Below are 18,376 nucleotides of genomic sequence, written 5' to 3'. Positions count from 1 at the left end.
GTCCTGCACTGTGGTTAAGCCTATACGTAGTTTTTAAGGTAAACAGAATGCATTTAATTCTTAGAAAGGAGAATTAGCAAATACATTTCTCGTGGCAGCTTAACTCTCTTAGAATTTAACCATGTATGCCTACTGAAGGGTACTGTCAGGCTGTACTGGAGGTAATGGGCCAACTTCATCATCAGAATAGTTCCGGTATACCCTCAGGTTTTGATTTATAGCCTAACTGAAAACTGCATCAACTTGCATAACTGATGCAGATTCCCAGGGATTTGGAAAGCCACATATAGCGAGCATTAGAACCTGGCAAGCTGACTATGACTCTTGACTCTTTGTAATATGTCTTTAGTCCACAGGACAAAGCTAGTCAAGGTTTTAGTTATAGAGGGTCAAGTCTTCAGGTTGCATAAATTAACATCCCACTGAAGGTGATAAGAGTTATGCTGATTTAAGTAAGTTAAGGTTCCAGCCTAGAAAGTGAATGAGAAAGCAAAGCAGGGCAGGGAGTGATAATCATTTTCAAGGAACATTTCAACAACTTGCAGATTAGTCCTAGGCAATACTTACATCCTGATTGGACATCTCCCAGTATGGTCTCTCACCGTAGGACATCACCTCCCACATTACAATCCCATAGCTCCATGCGTCGCTTGCCGAAGAGAACTTCCGGTAAGCTATAGCTTCAGGAGCAGTCCACCTTATGGGGATTTTTCCACCCTGAAAAATATATTGAAAACTTGCCAATATGACTAGAATACAGAACAGCACATGTTTAAAAGAAAAGAAAAAAAGTAAATATCCTGGATGCTCAGATTCTACATTCTGTCTTCTGTCAATTTGCTTTGTCAATTTGCTGCAAGTGGAAAGGAATGAATATACCTTTTTTAGAATTTGATAAAAATTTGGTTTCATTTGTAGTTCAATTCACCAAAACCAGCACTTTGTGAAAACAAAATTCAGTTCAAAGAACAGAAAGCATTTTAGATGATTCATGTTTGTTCATTCACATGATTAGTCAGGACATGCCTTTTGATTGAAAATATCCCAAGCCTGAAATTCCTAGTACATTGACATTTAAACTCTTTCTCCTTAAATGAAACAGAAACATCTATTGCAAAATAGAACACCAAAAGCACTTAATAAAATTACATAATCTGAAAGGAAACTACAGGCTTTCTATTATTCTTTACTTTTGATAATGTCTTTTAATTTTTGTTGTGCCCTTTAAATATCTGGGTAAATAGCAAACCAAGTGTGTTTCTGATAGGCGTTTCCTTAGGATATTGAATAGTTTCGTTCTGCAGCTTTCAACTTAAAATCCAAGTGCTACCACCGAAAAAATTTGTAAGAATTCAATCAACAAACCTTACTTACTCTTTACAAGACCTCAGGTTGCAGAACTTTTCTCTGACATTAGTAATTTAAGCCATTGAATCTCTTCTATTCTCCCATAAATAGTTTATGTATGGAAACTACTTTTCCATTTCAGAACAAAGTATTTCTTCTCCAGATACATTTCTCTTTTCAAAAGTATCCATTTATGATCATTCTCCATTTAACTCTTTAATTAAGTAGAGAGAGCGAGCAGTATGCTTAAGGTGCCACTAGATGGTAGAAGGAGGCAGTCAGTAGAGCTGAGCTCACTTGGCAGCAGTTGCTTTCAATAAGCAGTAATAGATTCTGCTCAGCGTTATAATTGTATTTCTGACAGAAACAAAAGACAAAATGAACTAGAACATCCGTTTGGCAGTTGAAGAGAAGCCACAGTTAAAAACAAGTATGTAAATCTCTGTTCATTTGCTTTGAATATATAAAAAAAATTGTCTGTGAGTTGTTGAGGCCCGACTTCAACTGACTGAGAACTTGCTTGTTCTACCAAAAGAGTGTTCAAAAGCAAAGCTCTGTGTCTGTGGTGATGTGCCAGTAAGCTAACTTCTCATCACTGAGTCTCACCTCCTGATGAAAAATGTATGGTTAACATTTATGTTGTATGATAGTTATGATAGTAGCCAAGACGTCCTTTGTATGATGTTACATTTTTGGCAGCTGCCTTTTTAAAGCCTTTGCTCAGCTGTGGTTAAAGTCAGTGGCAAACCACTGACTGATTTTAGCAGTAGTAAGGTAAAGGTAATACTTTATTTTGTATTTTTTCCCAAGCACCTCCCCTATGCCCTTTTCTTAATCCAATAACCTGGTGGTCAGATCACTCCTCTGGCATGTCAGAGATGCAAAGGACTTTACACCCCACCTGCTGCCATCTCTGAACCTGCCCTAGCCAGCACTGCAGGGTGTGATGCTCTTGGTCCCTTCCTGGTGCAACTGTTCCACTTGGGAAGCAATTACAAATGCTTTTGGGTATGAGAATGAAGAAATAGGGTGACAAAGGAAATTTGTGATAAGACATTCTCTAAGGAAAGACCAGCCTAATTTCTTGTCTCTTCCCCAGGAAATAGTTAAACCTTCTGAACAAATTGGATAAGAGCATTTGGTGTTCGACCCCACAGTCTGGTTGGAATGGTGTTTTGGTGGGATATGTGAGTCCAAGCTTCCTGAGGCAGTGGAAGATTTAGATATTCAGTGCCCCAAATGTACACTACACACTGTGCTGTCCAACCAAAAGGATGTCCCCTTTGAGAAACAGTTTTAGGGTCTAACTGCAGAATATAGTTCAAAATATCTCCTCTTGCCACAGAGTTATGGGCCTTATCCATTTTACTGGATAGGCTTTAGTCCTTTATTTTTAAACATTTTATTGCCAAACTTACGTAATTCCTTCCTTAGATCCCTGGCTTCTGCAGATTTTTGGGGACAATCAATATTTTCCTGGCCTAAGTCACAGGGTCGTGGTAGGCATTTAATTCCTTCTTTGGACCTGGACACATGCATTTTCAAAAAGGTGAACAACAGTCATGCTGATCCATATCACAAGAGACACTGCCCTGACAACCCTAAACACCCTTCCTCATCATCAGCATATCACTCCTGACTGACAAATGATGTAGAAGGCGAGACGCTTGTTCTGACACAAGAGTTCACTGTCTGAACCTTGTCTTAGCGAGCAATCCCCCTTAATGCCTCTTGCTTTATGTCCACTCCAGAGTGCCATACCAGCATTCAAGGGAGGATGCAAAAGAAAAATGCTGTATTTTCTTTCCTTATCACAGATCTCAGGAGATGACAGGAAGAAAAGTCTACCAGTTTAGATTGTTGTGTTACTGCAAGACTTTGTTTATCAAGACAAACTGATGAATCAACAAATTTACTATGAGCCTACATTTCTAATTTATTATTTTTTGAATTTTAATGAAAAATCTTATGTTAGTAATTAAATATCTACTTTCAGGGAAAACACAAATCTATACATGCAAATAAAAGGCATTTGGATATTTATAGATTTTAGTTTTAATGTTTATAACATAATACGAAAATTATTTTTTAAAGTGTGTTCTTTTCATAAATCTGATTATGTATTCCCAAATCATACTCAAAAAAGAGGTCACATCTCAAGCAGCATTTGCAGCTAGATTTGTGACTATTGGCTAAATATAAATTAGTTTTAAAGAATCTGATTAGACTCTACAACTAGTTTCATGATACAGCTTTACTGACTGATCCCTTTTGGACTGAAACAGTAGTGGCTCATTGAGTGTGAAAATGAGAATGGAGAACAGAGTCTTAACAAAATCCAAGGCAGTTCACGTTCAAGGGCATAAGACGTGTTCAGTGTTGTAACTTAAAATAAAATTCTTTTCTGCTAGCTCTAATGACAAAGTGGAGCAAAACCTCTAAAATTTTTACAATGGATTCATCTGATGCATGAAGATGTTACATTAATAAAAATGTAAATTTCAATACTTAATTATGTTTGCAGAATATCTTTTTATGCAAAAAAGTTGTTTTATTTATTTGAAAGCCATTCAAAAGGTGGAGATTGCAATATGACTACTCTAAGAGACGTATATGACTGAACAGTAATAATAGCTGCTGATGCGTACTAAAAGAACACATAAGGTTTAGAATAGCTGAAAACATATTTCCTGTTTCTGGTTAGAGTAATAAACAGTGTTACTGATATTGGACATGTCTTTTTACATTTTGATCTAACTGGGAAAATAATAAATATAATACTGTTTACACAATGCCTCACCTTCAAATTAAGATAATTTATAAATCATCTACATTTTACTACTATAGCAATGAAATCTGTCACAGCTCCCTCTATCAGAAAGCCCTTATGGAAGGCTGTTTTGTTTTTAGGTTATTCTCTCTCTTTTAGGGGGTGGGGGAAGGGGGAGAAGGGGTGTTAGGAACCAAATCGTATTTCTGCCGCATCTCATACATGGATAATGATATCACTGATAAGCTAATTTTATTTTCACATAGCAAAAGAACACTAACACTGCTATTCAAATAATTAGAATTCAGCCTTTGTTTTCCATATGCTGCCAGCTGAATAGTGTCTATCTCCTGATTTTTTTCTTGATTGTAATTTAATAAGCAATTTTACTATGCAGTGTCAAAAATCCCCTTGCAATTAGAATATTAGGCTCTCATTGCTTAGCTTGTAGAACTGCTTAGAGATCAGCCCTTGAAATGAAATTTACCCCCTCACCCACCCACACCCTCACTCACTTTCCCTACAGAGCTGGCAACAGCACAGTTTGCTACACATTTAAAGACAGAATTGGAACTGCATGTCACAGAATGCCTCATTCTTTACCTCAAGCTATGCATGAGAGAGAGTCTTCCCAAAATGCCATTTCTTCTTTGAGCTTAGAACAAAAAAAGTGCTTATGATCTGTTATGTGAAAAGACCCCGACGAGGCAACTGACACGGACATTATGTATTGTCCAATGGGCCACAAAGTCTATTCCTTACTCTGCATTTTTGCCATCTCCCATTTGATTTTTTTTTAATTTTACATGGTAGACATCTTTTTAAAAAACAAGAGACATTAACAGTTTCTTTAATAAAATATTTAAACATATTTTAAAATTCCAGCAGAACAATGTAACTGGCAGCTATGGCCCATTACTCTACGAAGATGAAGGTCAGGATATATCAGCAACCTCAAACTGCTTGATGCGAAAAATGACAGAGAGGTCACAGAAGCAAAGAAGGAAGCCCATTAGATGCCCAGACTTTTGGCATGCCCTGCTAGCTAATTAAAGTGAGCAGTGATGCTACTGAGAACCTTAGATGTAAAACTGAAGGCAAGATCTATGAGCTCCTACTGGATGTGCAAAGACAACGATACACGTAAGCAGCCAGAAGCAAACACAGTGCATCAGACTCATGATATCCCAGAACTAGCAGTGATGTGAAACAATGCCTATGTCTGTTGAAAAGCCTGTTCTGTATTTTCCTTGAATGACAGACACTGCAGAGGGACTGTCACAGAACTGGCTGCAGTTTTACTAAATGCTGAGGTGCAAAGCCATCAGTTCCAGATGCACAGACAGCTAGAACTGTCTATTTCTAGGACAAAAGGTACTGAACTATGTGCACCATTAGTCTAATCTGGCACAGTAATTCCTATGCATCTGTCAGTTACTATTCCTTTATGCACGATGTTACTGAATCGTGCAATAATTTTCCATGACATAAGTGTAGTATCTGTCTCTTTCTCCACCCCAAATGACAGAAATAGGGAAAAAAAAAAGAGACCTTCAGAGTGACGAGAGACAAAAGTAATGAAAGAGATTAGTTTTAAATATTGGACATAGTTCATCATTCTATACAAAAGCCTTATGCCACTTTACTGGAGCAATGCTTTTATTTGAGCATACAAATCGAATTTTTCATGTGCAAAGTTACAAATAGCCAGAATTTAGCATCCTCAAATCATAATTTAGAACTATTCAGTATTATCAACAGTATTCTCTAATGTCTATTGGAATATCGGAGAAACTACATGGCAAGATAACAAAACTGCTCTGAAAAGGCATTTCAGAATTTGCTCTCATTATGCCCAATTCCAGACAGTTCTACCAGTCTTTCATTTCCCTTAGAACTGAAATGAACAAACCCCCCTGATTTTCAAAAAGACTGGATTTGCTTTTAATCTCTGGGAAAATATTCATTTTCTTTCAAATATCCTGATTAACAACGCTAAAGTTAAATATGTGGAACTTGGTTTTTTTCCCTTAAGTTAGCTATCCATTTTTTCAGAACAAATTATTTATGATTTTGAGAATACATGAATTTTAGTGAATATTAACCCCTACATTACACATTTGTTTGTGTCTTCAAAAAGGGGGAAAGCTGTTGATGGATGGAAAGAATCAGCGCTTCAGATACTGGCAGAACTAAAACAGCCAGGATGAACCGTCTGCCCACAAATCATCAGAAACACTTCATGTTAACTAGCATTAACATTAGAGGTATAGCAGGGTGCTTTTCCAAAATACTCCACGCAACCTGTCATTTTGTCTTCCTAAAGGTCATCAGTAAGATGAATTGAGTAGTTGTATACATACACACAAAACCTCCAGAAAGACAGATATATCCTACCCTATAGTCTTTTAGTTCAAAAATTACAGAATTAAAATATTAAATTACTTTGCTAAAAATTGAAGAATTGTGAAACCAGAAATGCTGGCTAAAACAGCTGGGGTTCTCATTAGTAGTAGTTGTAGCATTTCCTTTGAAACAAAACACTTCAACATGCAGTCCCTTGCCTGTTCTGAGGCATTGATCTTCACTTGGGTTGAAAGATAAGAAGTGGTCTGATAAAAATGCATAGCTTTGACCCTCAAAATCCACATAAGTGAAATGGTAGTGAATATTTCTGATGACTTATATCTGTCCTGCATTCATGTTTTCCTGACAGAGCAATTTAAAGAACTTTATACAATGACAAAGATACAGCAAACTACCAAATACAAGTGGTTGATACGATTGTCTCTTGTTTGTGTAACTAACTGGCCTACAGACATATTTTCTTGTTAGCCATGATGCCTCTACCTACAAGGTGCTCACTGAAAGACCCAAGGTTTTCACCCATTTATTTTAAGAACATATATTTGTTTAGTTTTTAAATGAACAAAGCAGTTCATTCCAGAGATGGAGCAAAAGGGGTCCATGGTTGAAGATGGGCAGAGGCCTCACTCTTCCAGAGCCAAAAGCTCCGTGTTCTTTTTTCAGCAGAAGGGGAGAGAAAGTAAAGAGGAAGAAGGGAAAGACAGAAAAGAGCCAAAAAAAAGATTGAACTTTCAGAAGTTAACTGCTGTACACATCAGCACAGACAGCCAGAGCTGTCAGAGAGCAGCAAGCGCAGGGCTGCTCCCTAAGGGTAGGGGAGCCGGGAGCAGCCACTGTCAGGCTGGGCAATGCCCTTGTGGACAGGGTGCACCCCACGGCGCCTGGGGGGATGAGCAGGGCAGCACGGCGATGGCAATGGGCGCTGTCAACAGTCCTGTGAGCGTCAGGTGAAGGCAAGGTAGCAAGCCAAGGTGAATCCACCAAATCCAAACAACTGCAATCCAACAGGGCTGGGGCTGGCCAGTTGTGATGTCGCTGGAGCAGGGACTGATGGCCCCAGGCTGAGCTGAAATAGGGTCCTGGGCCCATGGGCAGGGTGGGGGGGAAGTCCCAGGGGAGGCCAGGCTGGCCAGTAAGGACTGGTGGTGTCCTCAGAGTCCCGGTAAGAACCAGGCAATTGTACAAAGGCAGATAAACACAAGTATTTTGCAAAACCTCTTTGAGACTGATCTTTTGAAAGGTAATGGTGAGACTGGTGGGGCCAAGGAGTCTCATAATGTTTTAGAGAGTCGGACTTCTCATTTCCCTAGGATTAAGAATGCACCAGTGAATTTTACAGCATTGGGTGCTTGGCCCTCAATAACATAGAAACCCTTTCCTTCTCTGAAATTAAATATCAGAGCCATGCATCTCTACCAAATCCAGTTTAGAAACTATAGCACTACGTGACAGTAATGATAGGAAAAAATGTCATTTTTCTTGAAACTAATATTTCTGGCAAAGATCTATCTCTTTTCAAGAGCATCAATTTCAAGCTATCTGCCAGCTGTGTCAGCACAGCTCACATTACAGCCGTAACCAATTTCTTGAAAGTTACTCCTACAGAGTCCTTCAATCTGCACATCCAGATCCTATCCACTTTGCTTACACAAGTAGTCCTACTGAAGTCAATGGAAAAGGTGAAAAGGATTTGTTCCAAGATGCTTATTTGAAGGATGCCTTATGTTGCATAACTCTGTAACAAAGGAATTGGCTACAAGGTCCATTCTTACAGCAGAACTGAGTTACCGAATACAAATACTTTTCTAAAACCAAGTAATTTAAATTGAAAAAAAGATGTTACTGGGCACTATACTTTCTTAAAAGCATCAACAAAGACTTGTCTCTGAAATGATGCCCTTGACTTGCCCAGGGCTTCATGAAGTGTTTATTATTGGATCAAAAGTAAACTGTTACCATGCACTGCTTGAACACTTCATGTCATTAACTACCATTGATTTCACAGCTAGTGGTTTCTACATGCATATCTAGTTGACATGCACAACAAACAGCTCCCATGTTTCAGTAATCAAGTGGCTTCTTTCTCTGCTGCCATAATGCCCAGATCATTCATACCCTACTGCCTTGCCGCCGAACCCCTGCCATAATTCCTTCCACACCATACAATTTGAAGTGGCCAATAAAAACGCAGAAGCATATGGAAACTTGAAAATTGAGGACAAAGTGAAATGGATTTAAATGCAAAATTAACACCATATAGGCTATGGTACTGTCTCCAGTATACATTTTCATATTCTATTCTTTGGGATGCTGTACTAGAGAGAATGTAGGAACCTAGATATTGAATTCATATACAGCTTGCTCGGGGGTACGCTAGATTTTATTTATCTAAGGCTTCTTCAAAACTTTATTGTAGAAATGAGTTGGAAACATCACAAAAATTAGGCTTTTCTTTTGGGAGTTACAGTGCCACATACAGATACACAGATGTTTATGATGATCAGAATTATTATGAGGCTGAGCTACTCTGCAAGTATCAATGCTTTAGTTTTCATCCCAGCTGCATCAGGAAGTGCAGAGGAGAATTAATATCTTAGTAACTGATGAATTAAATGTTCTGCTCACATTTTTGTGAGGTCACTTCTCATCCTGAAGGAGTTTGCCGGTTATTTAAGTTTCAGTCAATTCATGGATAAGTAGCTGGTCAAAAGATAGGAAACAAACAGTCAGAAAGAAAAGGTCAGTTTTTAGAGTGGCATCCCCTAGGGACCAACGCACATGTCCTGCTGGCAGTGTATGTAGAATCTACAATACAGGCTGGACAGCGAACAGGTAAAATTGTGCTAGCAATCCAAAGGTATTCATGGTAGTAAAGATGATGATCGACCACAAAAATTTGCCAAAGGATCTTATGATACTGAGTTGCCAAGTGATAAAATGTCACAAAATTCAGTGTCATGGTGATGCCTACAGAATAAAATGCTTCTAACTTTACATAAAAAATAACAGGACTCGCTACAAAGCTATCACTGCTCAAGACAGATCTTGTGGTTATAACAGCTAGATGGGTCTCTAACATTACCAACTCCATGCTCAAAAGCAGACTAAAGGGAAAAAAATGAAATGAAATTATAGAAATGATCAGGAATAGAAGAAAGCATGGCACTGTTGAAACTTAGGATATTCCTGCATATTGCTTACTGATTGCAGCCTTGATCCCCCACCCCCAAAGGATGCATTGAAACTAGCAGACCTGTAGAAAAAGACAGGATGGGTGTTCAAAGGTACAGAATAAAAGTAACTAAAAAAGGTCTACACAACCCTGAATATAATGGAGTGGACAATAGGTGGAGAGTATGGAACAAGGGTGCATCAAATGTAAGTGACAAGCAGAATACTAAAAACATCAATGAAACAGTCTTTTTTTTTTTTTTTTTTTTAAACAAGGAAACATTGCTATGGGATGTTATGGACTCTAAAAATACAAACATCTCCAAAAAGTAACTAGATAAATTTACAGAAGAAATATTCATGAAAGATATTATATATAAAGACCTACCTCTGATTTAAAATGGTCTTTGAGCTACAGACAGCTAAAAGCTCAATAAGCAAAACTGAGACTGTATCATTGCATGTGCACTCTCTTCTTATAGTCCTCCTTGGAATTCACCACTTGCATTTTGGAGACATGCTTCTAAGCTCACAAGCATTGCGGCTATCTGAGTTTGATCATTATTCCCTTGCTATGATCTCGGTTCACTTCCAGGTAAAATACAAACACATGGTATAATAGTGTAACCGGAAAAAAGTGGATGATTAACATGTTATCAACATTTTGGGGGAAAGAAAGTTAAAGAAAATTAAAAAGTTAAATTTAAGAAAGGCACCTCAAGTGAGGCATTCTTTGACGTGAGACAGTATAATTGTAGACAGCTATCTGAAGGATCACAAGACATTTGATTTTTGCTGTTGATTCTGTGACTACATGTCTATGTCTTTGTACAGGACCCCAATGTTTATAGATATCCTTTATGGCTAAACCCTTTGACAAAAGGAAATAAATAGTTCTACTGTTAGTAAGTTTAGCAACAGAACAAGGACCGGGTACTAAGGAGATAAACTGGCAGACTGTTATCTGTAAAAGTACTGCCCTGAGATAGTGGGGGCTGGCTACTGGGTGAGTGCATCGAGGTCTGACATTTGCTCCATGGAGGAATGACACTATCTTGTAAAGATTTTGGTCTCATATCTTTCATCAACAATAAATAATTTCACTTAAGAAAAAAAGGGAATAAGAGTATTCCCGGACTGTTGGGAAGCATGCAAGTTTCATGTGTCTAAGTAAGCCCACACGCTGCATAAAAATATTGCTTATATATTGTAGGGGAGATGGGAGAACAGATGCTGATGAAGGCAAAGCATCTGAGTCCAGGGCCATAGGTCAAGAAGCATGACAGGGGCCAGGGACCTGTCAAATACCGGGCACCATTTCTTGCCTTCCCATCTGGGGACAGGGAGGGACGAAGGCGGGAAACAGCTTGCCAAGGCCAGGGTGGGCAGTGAGGCTCAGCAGAGAAGAGGACGGTAACAGTTGTTTCTCCTGCACCAGGCCAAAATGCTCCCAGTGCCACCCTGCTGGTTTTCCAAAGAAATGAAGTATACAAGCCGCAGCTGCACTGCCGGCATGGCTGCCTGTCAGCCAACTCCCAGGCCAGAAGCTTTGAACCGCTGGCAATTTCAAGAAGTGTGGATGACACAAAGGTAGAGACAAGACAGACATCAAAGGGTAGATCAGATCACCTAAACATGGTGTCTACTGTTCCTTTAGGCACTGTCACTTGCTCACTAGCTGTCATTTTAGGAAAGTGTCATGTCTGCCAGTCCTCTGCAGTGATCTCAGGTTCCCCATGATATCTCAGAAGGCACTGGATCTCTACATATAGGCAGCTGATCCCTTCCCGATTTCCCACATATTTAACGAAAAACAGTATCTAAGCAAAGGAGAGAGATCACAGTACTTCTCCTGACGGAAAGGCAGAAGAGCTCAGTACACGGCCGCTCTTCTGGACCAGCCAGCAGCTAGAAGGCAGGGGCTCGGTGGCCGACCAGGCTGCACAATGTTGGGCACAACAAGCTGCCACTTGCCCAGCTGGCGAACTAGGGAAACGTTTGGGCTACTGGGGAGATAGGTATAGGGGTGTGGGAGGGGCTTGTGAGTAATTTGATATTGTAGGAGGCCACAGGGACATGGGAGGGATCTAAGCTTCACCAGGGAAGTGAAACTAGTAGAGCACGGCAAGAAGCTAGAGGTATTGTGAAGGTGCCGTGGGGAGACTGAGAAGATCAGAAGTTATGCTAATGAGGCTGCAGAAGACAGCCTGAGAACTAGGATAACTGTAGCATGAAAATGCAGTTGATTTATGTAATGGAGCCCTAGGACATAGGGCTTCATCAATTTGCTTCTCATGAAATAAATTTTTCCCTATCCTTTGACCAAAGAAGGTATCCTGTGACAGCAGAAGTTGCAACACAGCCTTATCATACCATAACTGCACAATCACAGATGAAGCATATCACCAAAAAATTACAAAGAAATGAACACACAAGAGTAGTTTTCAGTCCTAGTTAGGTGCTGCTTCACAACAAATTTTCTCTGATATTTCTATTTGGTTTAGCAACATACTGGTATCGTCCATAGATCACTGCAGCGTGGCAGCATGCAAATTGTTGAATAATAGGATAACCATCTGTTTGATGATGAATAGTTTGGCACAGAAATGTGGTCGAGCCTTCCTGCAGATATCCATGTTGAACTAAATCTCTGTCAACTGTCTGAATAAAGGGCACTGAACATCAAGTAAGTTTCTATTACACTATCATCAGCAGCTTACCAGGACAAAGCATTGCCTGATGCTTATGATGGCAGCTCCAATCATACTAATGGCAATTTAATATATAGTGTTTAAACTAGTGTAATGTTGGTTTACAAACACTGAGAATCTGCTTCTGACCTTTACAATAGTGACATTTCTTAGTATTGCACTTCCTAGACTTTTGTACTACTTTTCTATATCTTCATGTATTTTAATTTAGGCTATTCACAAATTGTGGCACTGGGATACCTTTTGTCCTATAAGTCAGGTGAATTTTCTCCTTGTATTCCCCAGATGGCATAAAGTTTTGAGTAATACCCTATTAGATTATCTTTTTCTGATGATGCATCATACTAAATCATCATCTGACTGATGATAATATAATGGGAATAACATATTAACATAATTTATCATCCCTGTACCTTGCTCAGGGGATATTTTACTTTATCATATAATATATTAGTTGTCACTTCCATGATATATTACACTAAGACATCATCAGAAGGAAACATTTTGATGAAGTAGTACTTAACAGTAGAGACTATTATCTAGGGATAAACAGCCCTCAGGGGTACTTTGTTTAACAGAATAGTGTAATACAAAGGTAAGAAGACACATGGCATAATGAGAGATGTGATTATTCTCTGACATCAGACTTGCCACTGGTACTAGACCAGCTGTGGTTTATCTTGGAATAGTAATTTGTATAAATTGCTATACACCCTCTAAGCAGTGGTGACTTTTGCATTACCTTCATGAATTCACTAAAAAGCTTCATCAAAGTAGTTGAAACTTGTTTTGACCTTTCAGAGTGTCTCTACAGTTAAAAAAAAGTCAGTGTGTTTATTTCACTAAAAAAATCTGCCTAGTTCAGAATAATGAAAAATGAGGAGGTCTCTTTTTTTTTTTTTTAATTTAGAAATGTTAATTTAGCAGAGGTAGATTGGCAAATGACAAATCTTTTTTAACCACAAATGCATTGAGAGACAGCCATTTAAATAATTTTTAGCATTCGGGCTTCATGCAAATTAAGCTTATGCATCTGGCTAAGTTATGGCAAAGCTGGTTAAACTCCTGCCATCAGGCACAGATGCATAACAGTCGTGTTTACATGGCCAGCTTGCATAATATACGGGTGCAACTTCTGCAGGAAGTCCCTTTTTGTGCTATAACAAACCATACGCACTGACTTTTTCTTTTTTTCAATCATCTCAGTTACATTTATATACTGAAAAATGAATATATGCATATATTCATATATATATAAGGAAATGGATTTCCAAAGCTCTTCTGGTGGACAGCAAAGCAATATGCGTTCCAACAGGCAGCTCTAGCACAGCTGTGCCTGCAGCATCTGAAGGTAAACTCTTTCAGATAATAGCATTAGGGAAGAGAGAGTAAATCAAAAGCATTCAGCAGAACTTAATGACAATTTAGGAAAAAGCATTTTTCTCCTTTGTCTATAGACAGTTGACAATTTATTCTTTTGCTCCCTTTGATTTCTGGATTATGGCCTTGTATACTTAAGGAAATTAAAGCCAACTGGTTTTGGTATCAATGAAGTATGAAGTTATGGAATACTAATGCATAGTTTTGATTCCTTATTTTTAAGATCTTCTGTGTAAAGTGCTAAAGTTCAAGCCTATCTGAAAAAATGGAAATTCATATCAATTCAAGAGCCAGAATGCCAATCAAAACACCAGCTATTTTCACACTCACAACAAAGTGGGGTATGTTTTATAGCACATGCATCCCTCCATTGCTTGTTTCATTGTAGAATGGAAAATTTCTGGAGCAGACTGGTGACCATCCTCAGTAATTCCCAACAACCCACAGGGTCCCTTTAGTTCCAGTGAAAGAACTGAAGAACTTGAATCTTGCAAAGGAAAGGTATCATACTTACAGCTGTGTCATGGTTTAACCCCAGCTGGCAATTAAGCACCATACAGCTGCTTGCTCACTCTCCCCCGCAGTGGGATGGGGAAAGAGAATTGTTGGGGGGGAAGTAAAACTCATGGGCTGAGATAAAGACAGTTTAATAGGTCAGAAAAGGAAGGGAAAATACTACTACTACTGTTACTAAGAGAATATACAAAACAAGTGATGCACAATACAATTGCTCACCACTTGCTGACTGATGCCCAGCCAATCCCTCAGCTGTGTTGTCCCCCAGCCAACTCTCCCCAGTTATATAGTGGGCATGACTTAATAAGGTATGGAATACCCCTTTGGTTCATTTACGTCAGCTGTCCTTGCTGTGTCCCCTCCCAGTTTCTTGCGCACCCCCCGCCTCCGCTGGCAGGGCAATATGAAAAGCTGGGAAGTCCTTGACTTAGTAAAAAAACTGCTTACCAACCACTAAAACATCAGTGTGTTGTCAACATTATTCTCATCTTAAATCCAAAACACAGCACTGTACCAGCTACTAAGAAGAAAATTAAATTTATTCCAGCTGAAACCAGGACAACCTGGTAAAAACAGTGGTATCAAGATGAAAAATTTGTCAGGTAAACTCAGTGTCCAGTTAACACCACCAAAAACAACACTGAAAAGAAGCCACCATCCCTTATCAGCAATTTCCAGAATACTACTTGATTTATTCCAGGTATGAGAGCTCACTAATTACAACCTCAAGAATGTGCTGTGGGAAATTGGTCAGATGAGCTATCTATCCTCCTTAATAAATTTCCACACCTTCTGGCATGCTCTCTGAAACTTTCCCCATGACTAGGGCATCAATATCTCCACAGCATGTATTCTTATGACTAATGAAAGGTAGATTAGGCTGCACTTTTGGCATAACTCAGTCTACCTTAAAAAAACCAAAGCAACGCCCTCCACCCCAATCACACAATCACGTACAACATAGAAATCCATTAAAAGGAAAAATCAGACATACAAATGGACTATTTTCTTCCTAGGATAAGATGTAATATTCAGAAAGGAAGCCCTTCACTGCTCTTTCTGTCTTGTTTTTCTGTGCTGCACCCCACAGGACGTGCACAGGATACTCACCCACTAATGTGGTCATTCTCTTGGTTGTCACTTATGTCAAGTCCATGTACTTGAGTTGTTCACTGGGTCCTCATATTTTAGTGCCTCAAATATTTTCCTTTTCACATCCATGCCCCTGTTTTGCTATGATGTGCTACAAGTGATCTTTAATTAGGGAACTTTTGCTGTTTCTAAAATACAAGTGGGTTCTAGAGATCTTTGGCTTTTGAATGTACTACTGCTTCTCCTGATTTATCTTGCCTGAAAAAAAATACATCTCCAGCCTTAATCTGTCTGGGGTCACAGGATTCAATCCAACATCTTTACCTCTTGTTCCATGGTTTTAGGCATTATTCTTAGTGGCAGTATCTCACTCACTTCTTTTCACTTTCTCTGTTTACAGAGGAGATGCAACTGCAGCTAGCTTTCTAGCCACCCCCACGCAAATAGATGTCCCTTTGCTTTCCTCAAACTTACTTTTTCTGAAGCTTGTGTTTTCCACTCCAGGTTCCCCTTGGGATGTTAGACAAATGAGATCATGATCACTCCAAATGAAGTTGTTGATGGCATGCTCTTGGTCTTTCTAGCCCTCCCTGTCCATTTCATCCACAGTTTGGAACTCAAACAAAAAAACCAAGAATAGGGGAAAAATAAGCCTTTAACTTCTCACAGCTATATAGAATTAATGGAAGCAATGGACTGATCATTTTTTTTCACGTGTATTGCTTTTTGCAATATATACAAACAGTATGCCCATGGACTAAAGCCATGATATTTTATTGCACATTTGGTCATCTTAAAGCACTTCAAAATCTATCCGTTGTTTAAGATTTTCACCAATGGGATATGGGCAATTGCTGCTGCATGAAAAGTATCTACCAAAACCAAGCATGAGGATATTTAAATAATCTTATTTTGGCATTTGAGGGTTAAAAAAGCTCAGGGTTGAAACTGCTTTCTTTAGATTCATGGTAATCACAGCAAATGTACTATACAAAAATCTTGAGTCAGAAAAATAAGCTCGATTATATTGTTCTCCAATTGTCTTCACAATCACATAAAAGCCTATAAAGCATTTGTTTGAGGTACGCTGACCAATAATGATTTTTCCAAGCACTGTAACCAAATTAGGAAAGTTGCTTTTCATACTTCATATTTTATAAGTATTTCCAAAAACAAGAGGTGATTTTGCTGAAATTTGTTAAACATTAAAATGGTGCAATAACACTGCTTAGCCATTTTACTCTTCATTCAGAGTGCTTTACAGCTCATAACTAATTAGTCTCATGGCAACCCTCTGAAGAAGCTACTGTCTCCATTTAACAGTAGGAAAAACAGAGACAGAGGTTGAGGACTGTCAAATAAGCTGAATACCTGCAGCTCCCACTGCAATAACTGCATTTCTAGATGCTCACTGTTACTGAAAATAGGCTGTAAGTGATTTATGATAGGTAAACCTGCAAAGTAAAAGACTAAGAACCTCTGAGAGAAAGTTCCAGCTTATGCAGTGGTTGGTTTCCTGGGCTGTGCCTTCGTCTCACAGTGGAAAGAGCTTTATGATGGATTTTGTACTTATAAAAATAGAAGACAAATTAATGGTCAAGTGCTATGAATCTTTGTATGGACACCTTTCTCCTTTGCAGTCTGTTCGCTTCAGTTAAAAAAATCAACATGCAGATGTTAAAGAATGAAATCATTATAGACAAAGCAGAACCATTCTATTTTGGTACAGAAAAACCAAAATTATTCTCACAGTACACACCTCACCAGGATGAAATATGTGACACAAGGAAAGGTATTATCTTTAACAATTTCACATTGGAGCAATCTTTATAATACTTACCAGTCCTAGCATTATATTCCACATACAACTGAGAAATGTTGCTAAAGTTATTAAGCAACAGTAACATATATAAATCTCTAGACTGTTAAATAACGAATCATATTCACTATAATAAATCAAACCTTTTCCTCAATGCAACACTGTGGTGCGTCTACCAAAGTACAATGGTTTTGAACTATCTCTAATCTTTATAAACACTACAAAACCAGCAGAAAGATATTTAACCTCTAAGAGCACACAATCTGTTCCATTTTTTTTTCAGTTTAGCTCAAAAGATCAGAAAGCAAGCTAATAATAACTTCTCTCTTTTGTTATTCAACTTGCATGCTAACTTTCATAATGAAAATTCAGTTTCATATTATAAGCTTGCATTTGTGGTTTTTTTATTTTTTATTAAATTTCATTCCTCTTATCATTAATTTGATTAAACATACATCACCACCACTAAGCTGCAGGAACAAAACGTTGGCTTTAATGTGTTGCTCTGGGACTTGTCATCAAGCCAAATTCACAGATGTTCCAATGATCACGCAGCATTTGGTCCATTTCTAGCATAAACATCATGGTTTACTTTATCCACAGTGTCACAATCCTGTATAAGTAAGCAGTTACGATCAGTTATGTCCCCTCATGTACTCTCTGTAGCTCTATTCTCTTGATAAGATGACGCAAAGCAGAAAGCAAAAGTGAAAAAGGCAAAATGAGGGAAAGGGCAAAAATCCTTGTAGTCTTCATGCCTCATCACAGAACATTTTCTTGTTTGAAGATTCCTTTGTAGTTTTGCTTATTGTTGACAAGATGTACATTTTCTTATAAACAATGAGGTAGGTAGAAGTATTTATAATTAGAAGTGGGAAAAACTGTGAAATTATATTTAGTAGCTGAGTAGAAATGCGATTATTGTGATGGCTTATAAGTGTGTGAATAACCCTTCCAGAATCCTCATGAGGTCTTATCAACTTCTGTTATGTTACTGAAAGATATTGGCCTATAAAAACTTAACAGGACAGAAAATTGGGATTTGGTATTTAGAAGCACTCTGACATAAAGAAAAGAATACATGTGCATACATGAAGAAATTGGTCATGAGCAATAAACAGCTAGCTCCATGGACACGTTACCAACACAGCAACTGCAAATATAAATGTGTGGTGCTTATGAAACCTACAGGAATGCTTAACA

The 18,376-nt window shown here is 38.4% G+C and overlaps 1 protein-coding gene across 6 annotated transcripts in view; it reads right to left on the bottom strand.

Annotated features, from left to right (window-relative positions):
* EPHA6 (EPH receptor A6) overlaps positions 1 to 18,376 on the bottom strand; it is a 538,064-nt gene that overhangs the window by 25,136 nt on the left and 494,552 nt on the right. For all 6 annotated transcript variants that reach the window (XM_030019720.1, XM_030019722.1, XM_030019721.1 and 3 more), the window contains one exon: positions 568 to 717. In XM_030019720.1, coding sequence (XP_029875580.1) covers positions 568 to 717 — 150 coding nt within the window. The remainder of the gene's footprint in view (positions 1 to 567; positions 718 to 18,376) is intronic.

Source organism: Aquila chrysaetos, chromosome 7 (genome assembly GCF_900496995.4).
Source record: "Aquila chrysaetos chrysaetos chromosome 7, bAquChr1.4, whole genome shotgun sequence".
NCBI classification, from domain to species: domain Eukaryota; kingdom Metazoa; phylum Chordata; class Aves; order Accipitriformes; family Accipitridae; genus Aquila; species Aquila chrysaetos.
The sequence above is the reverse complement of the archived record's forward strand: the minus strand, read 5'-3'. Positions and strand labels throughout refer to the sequence as shown.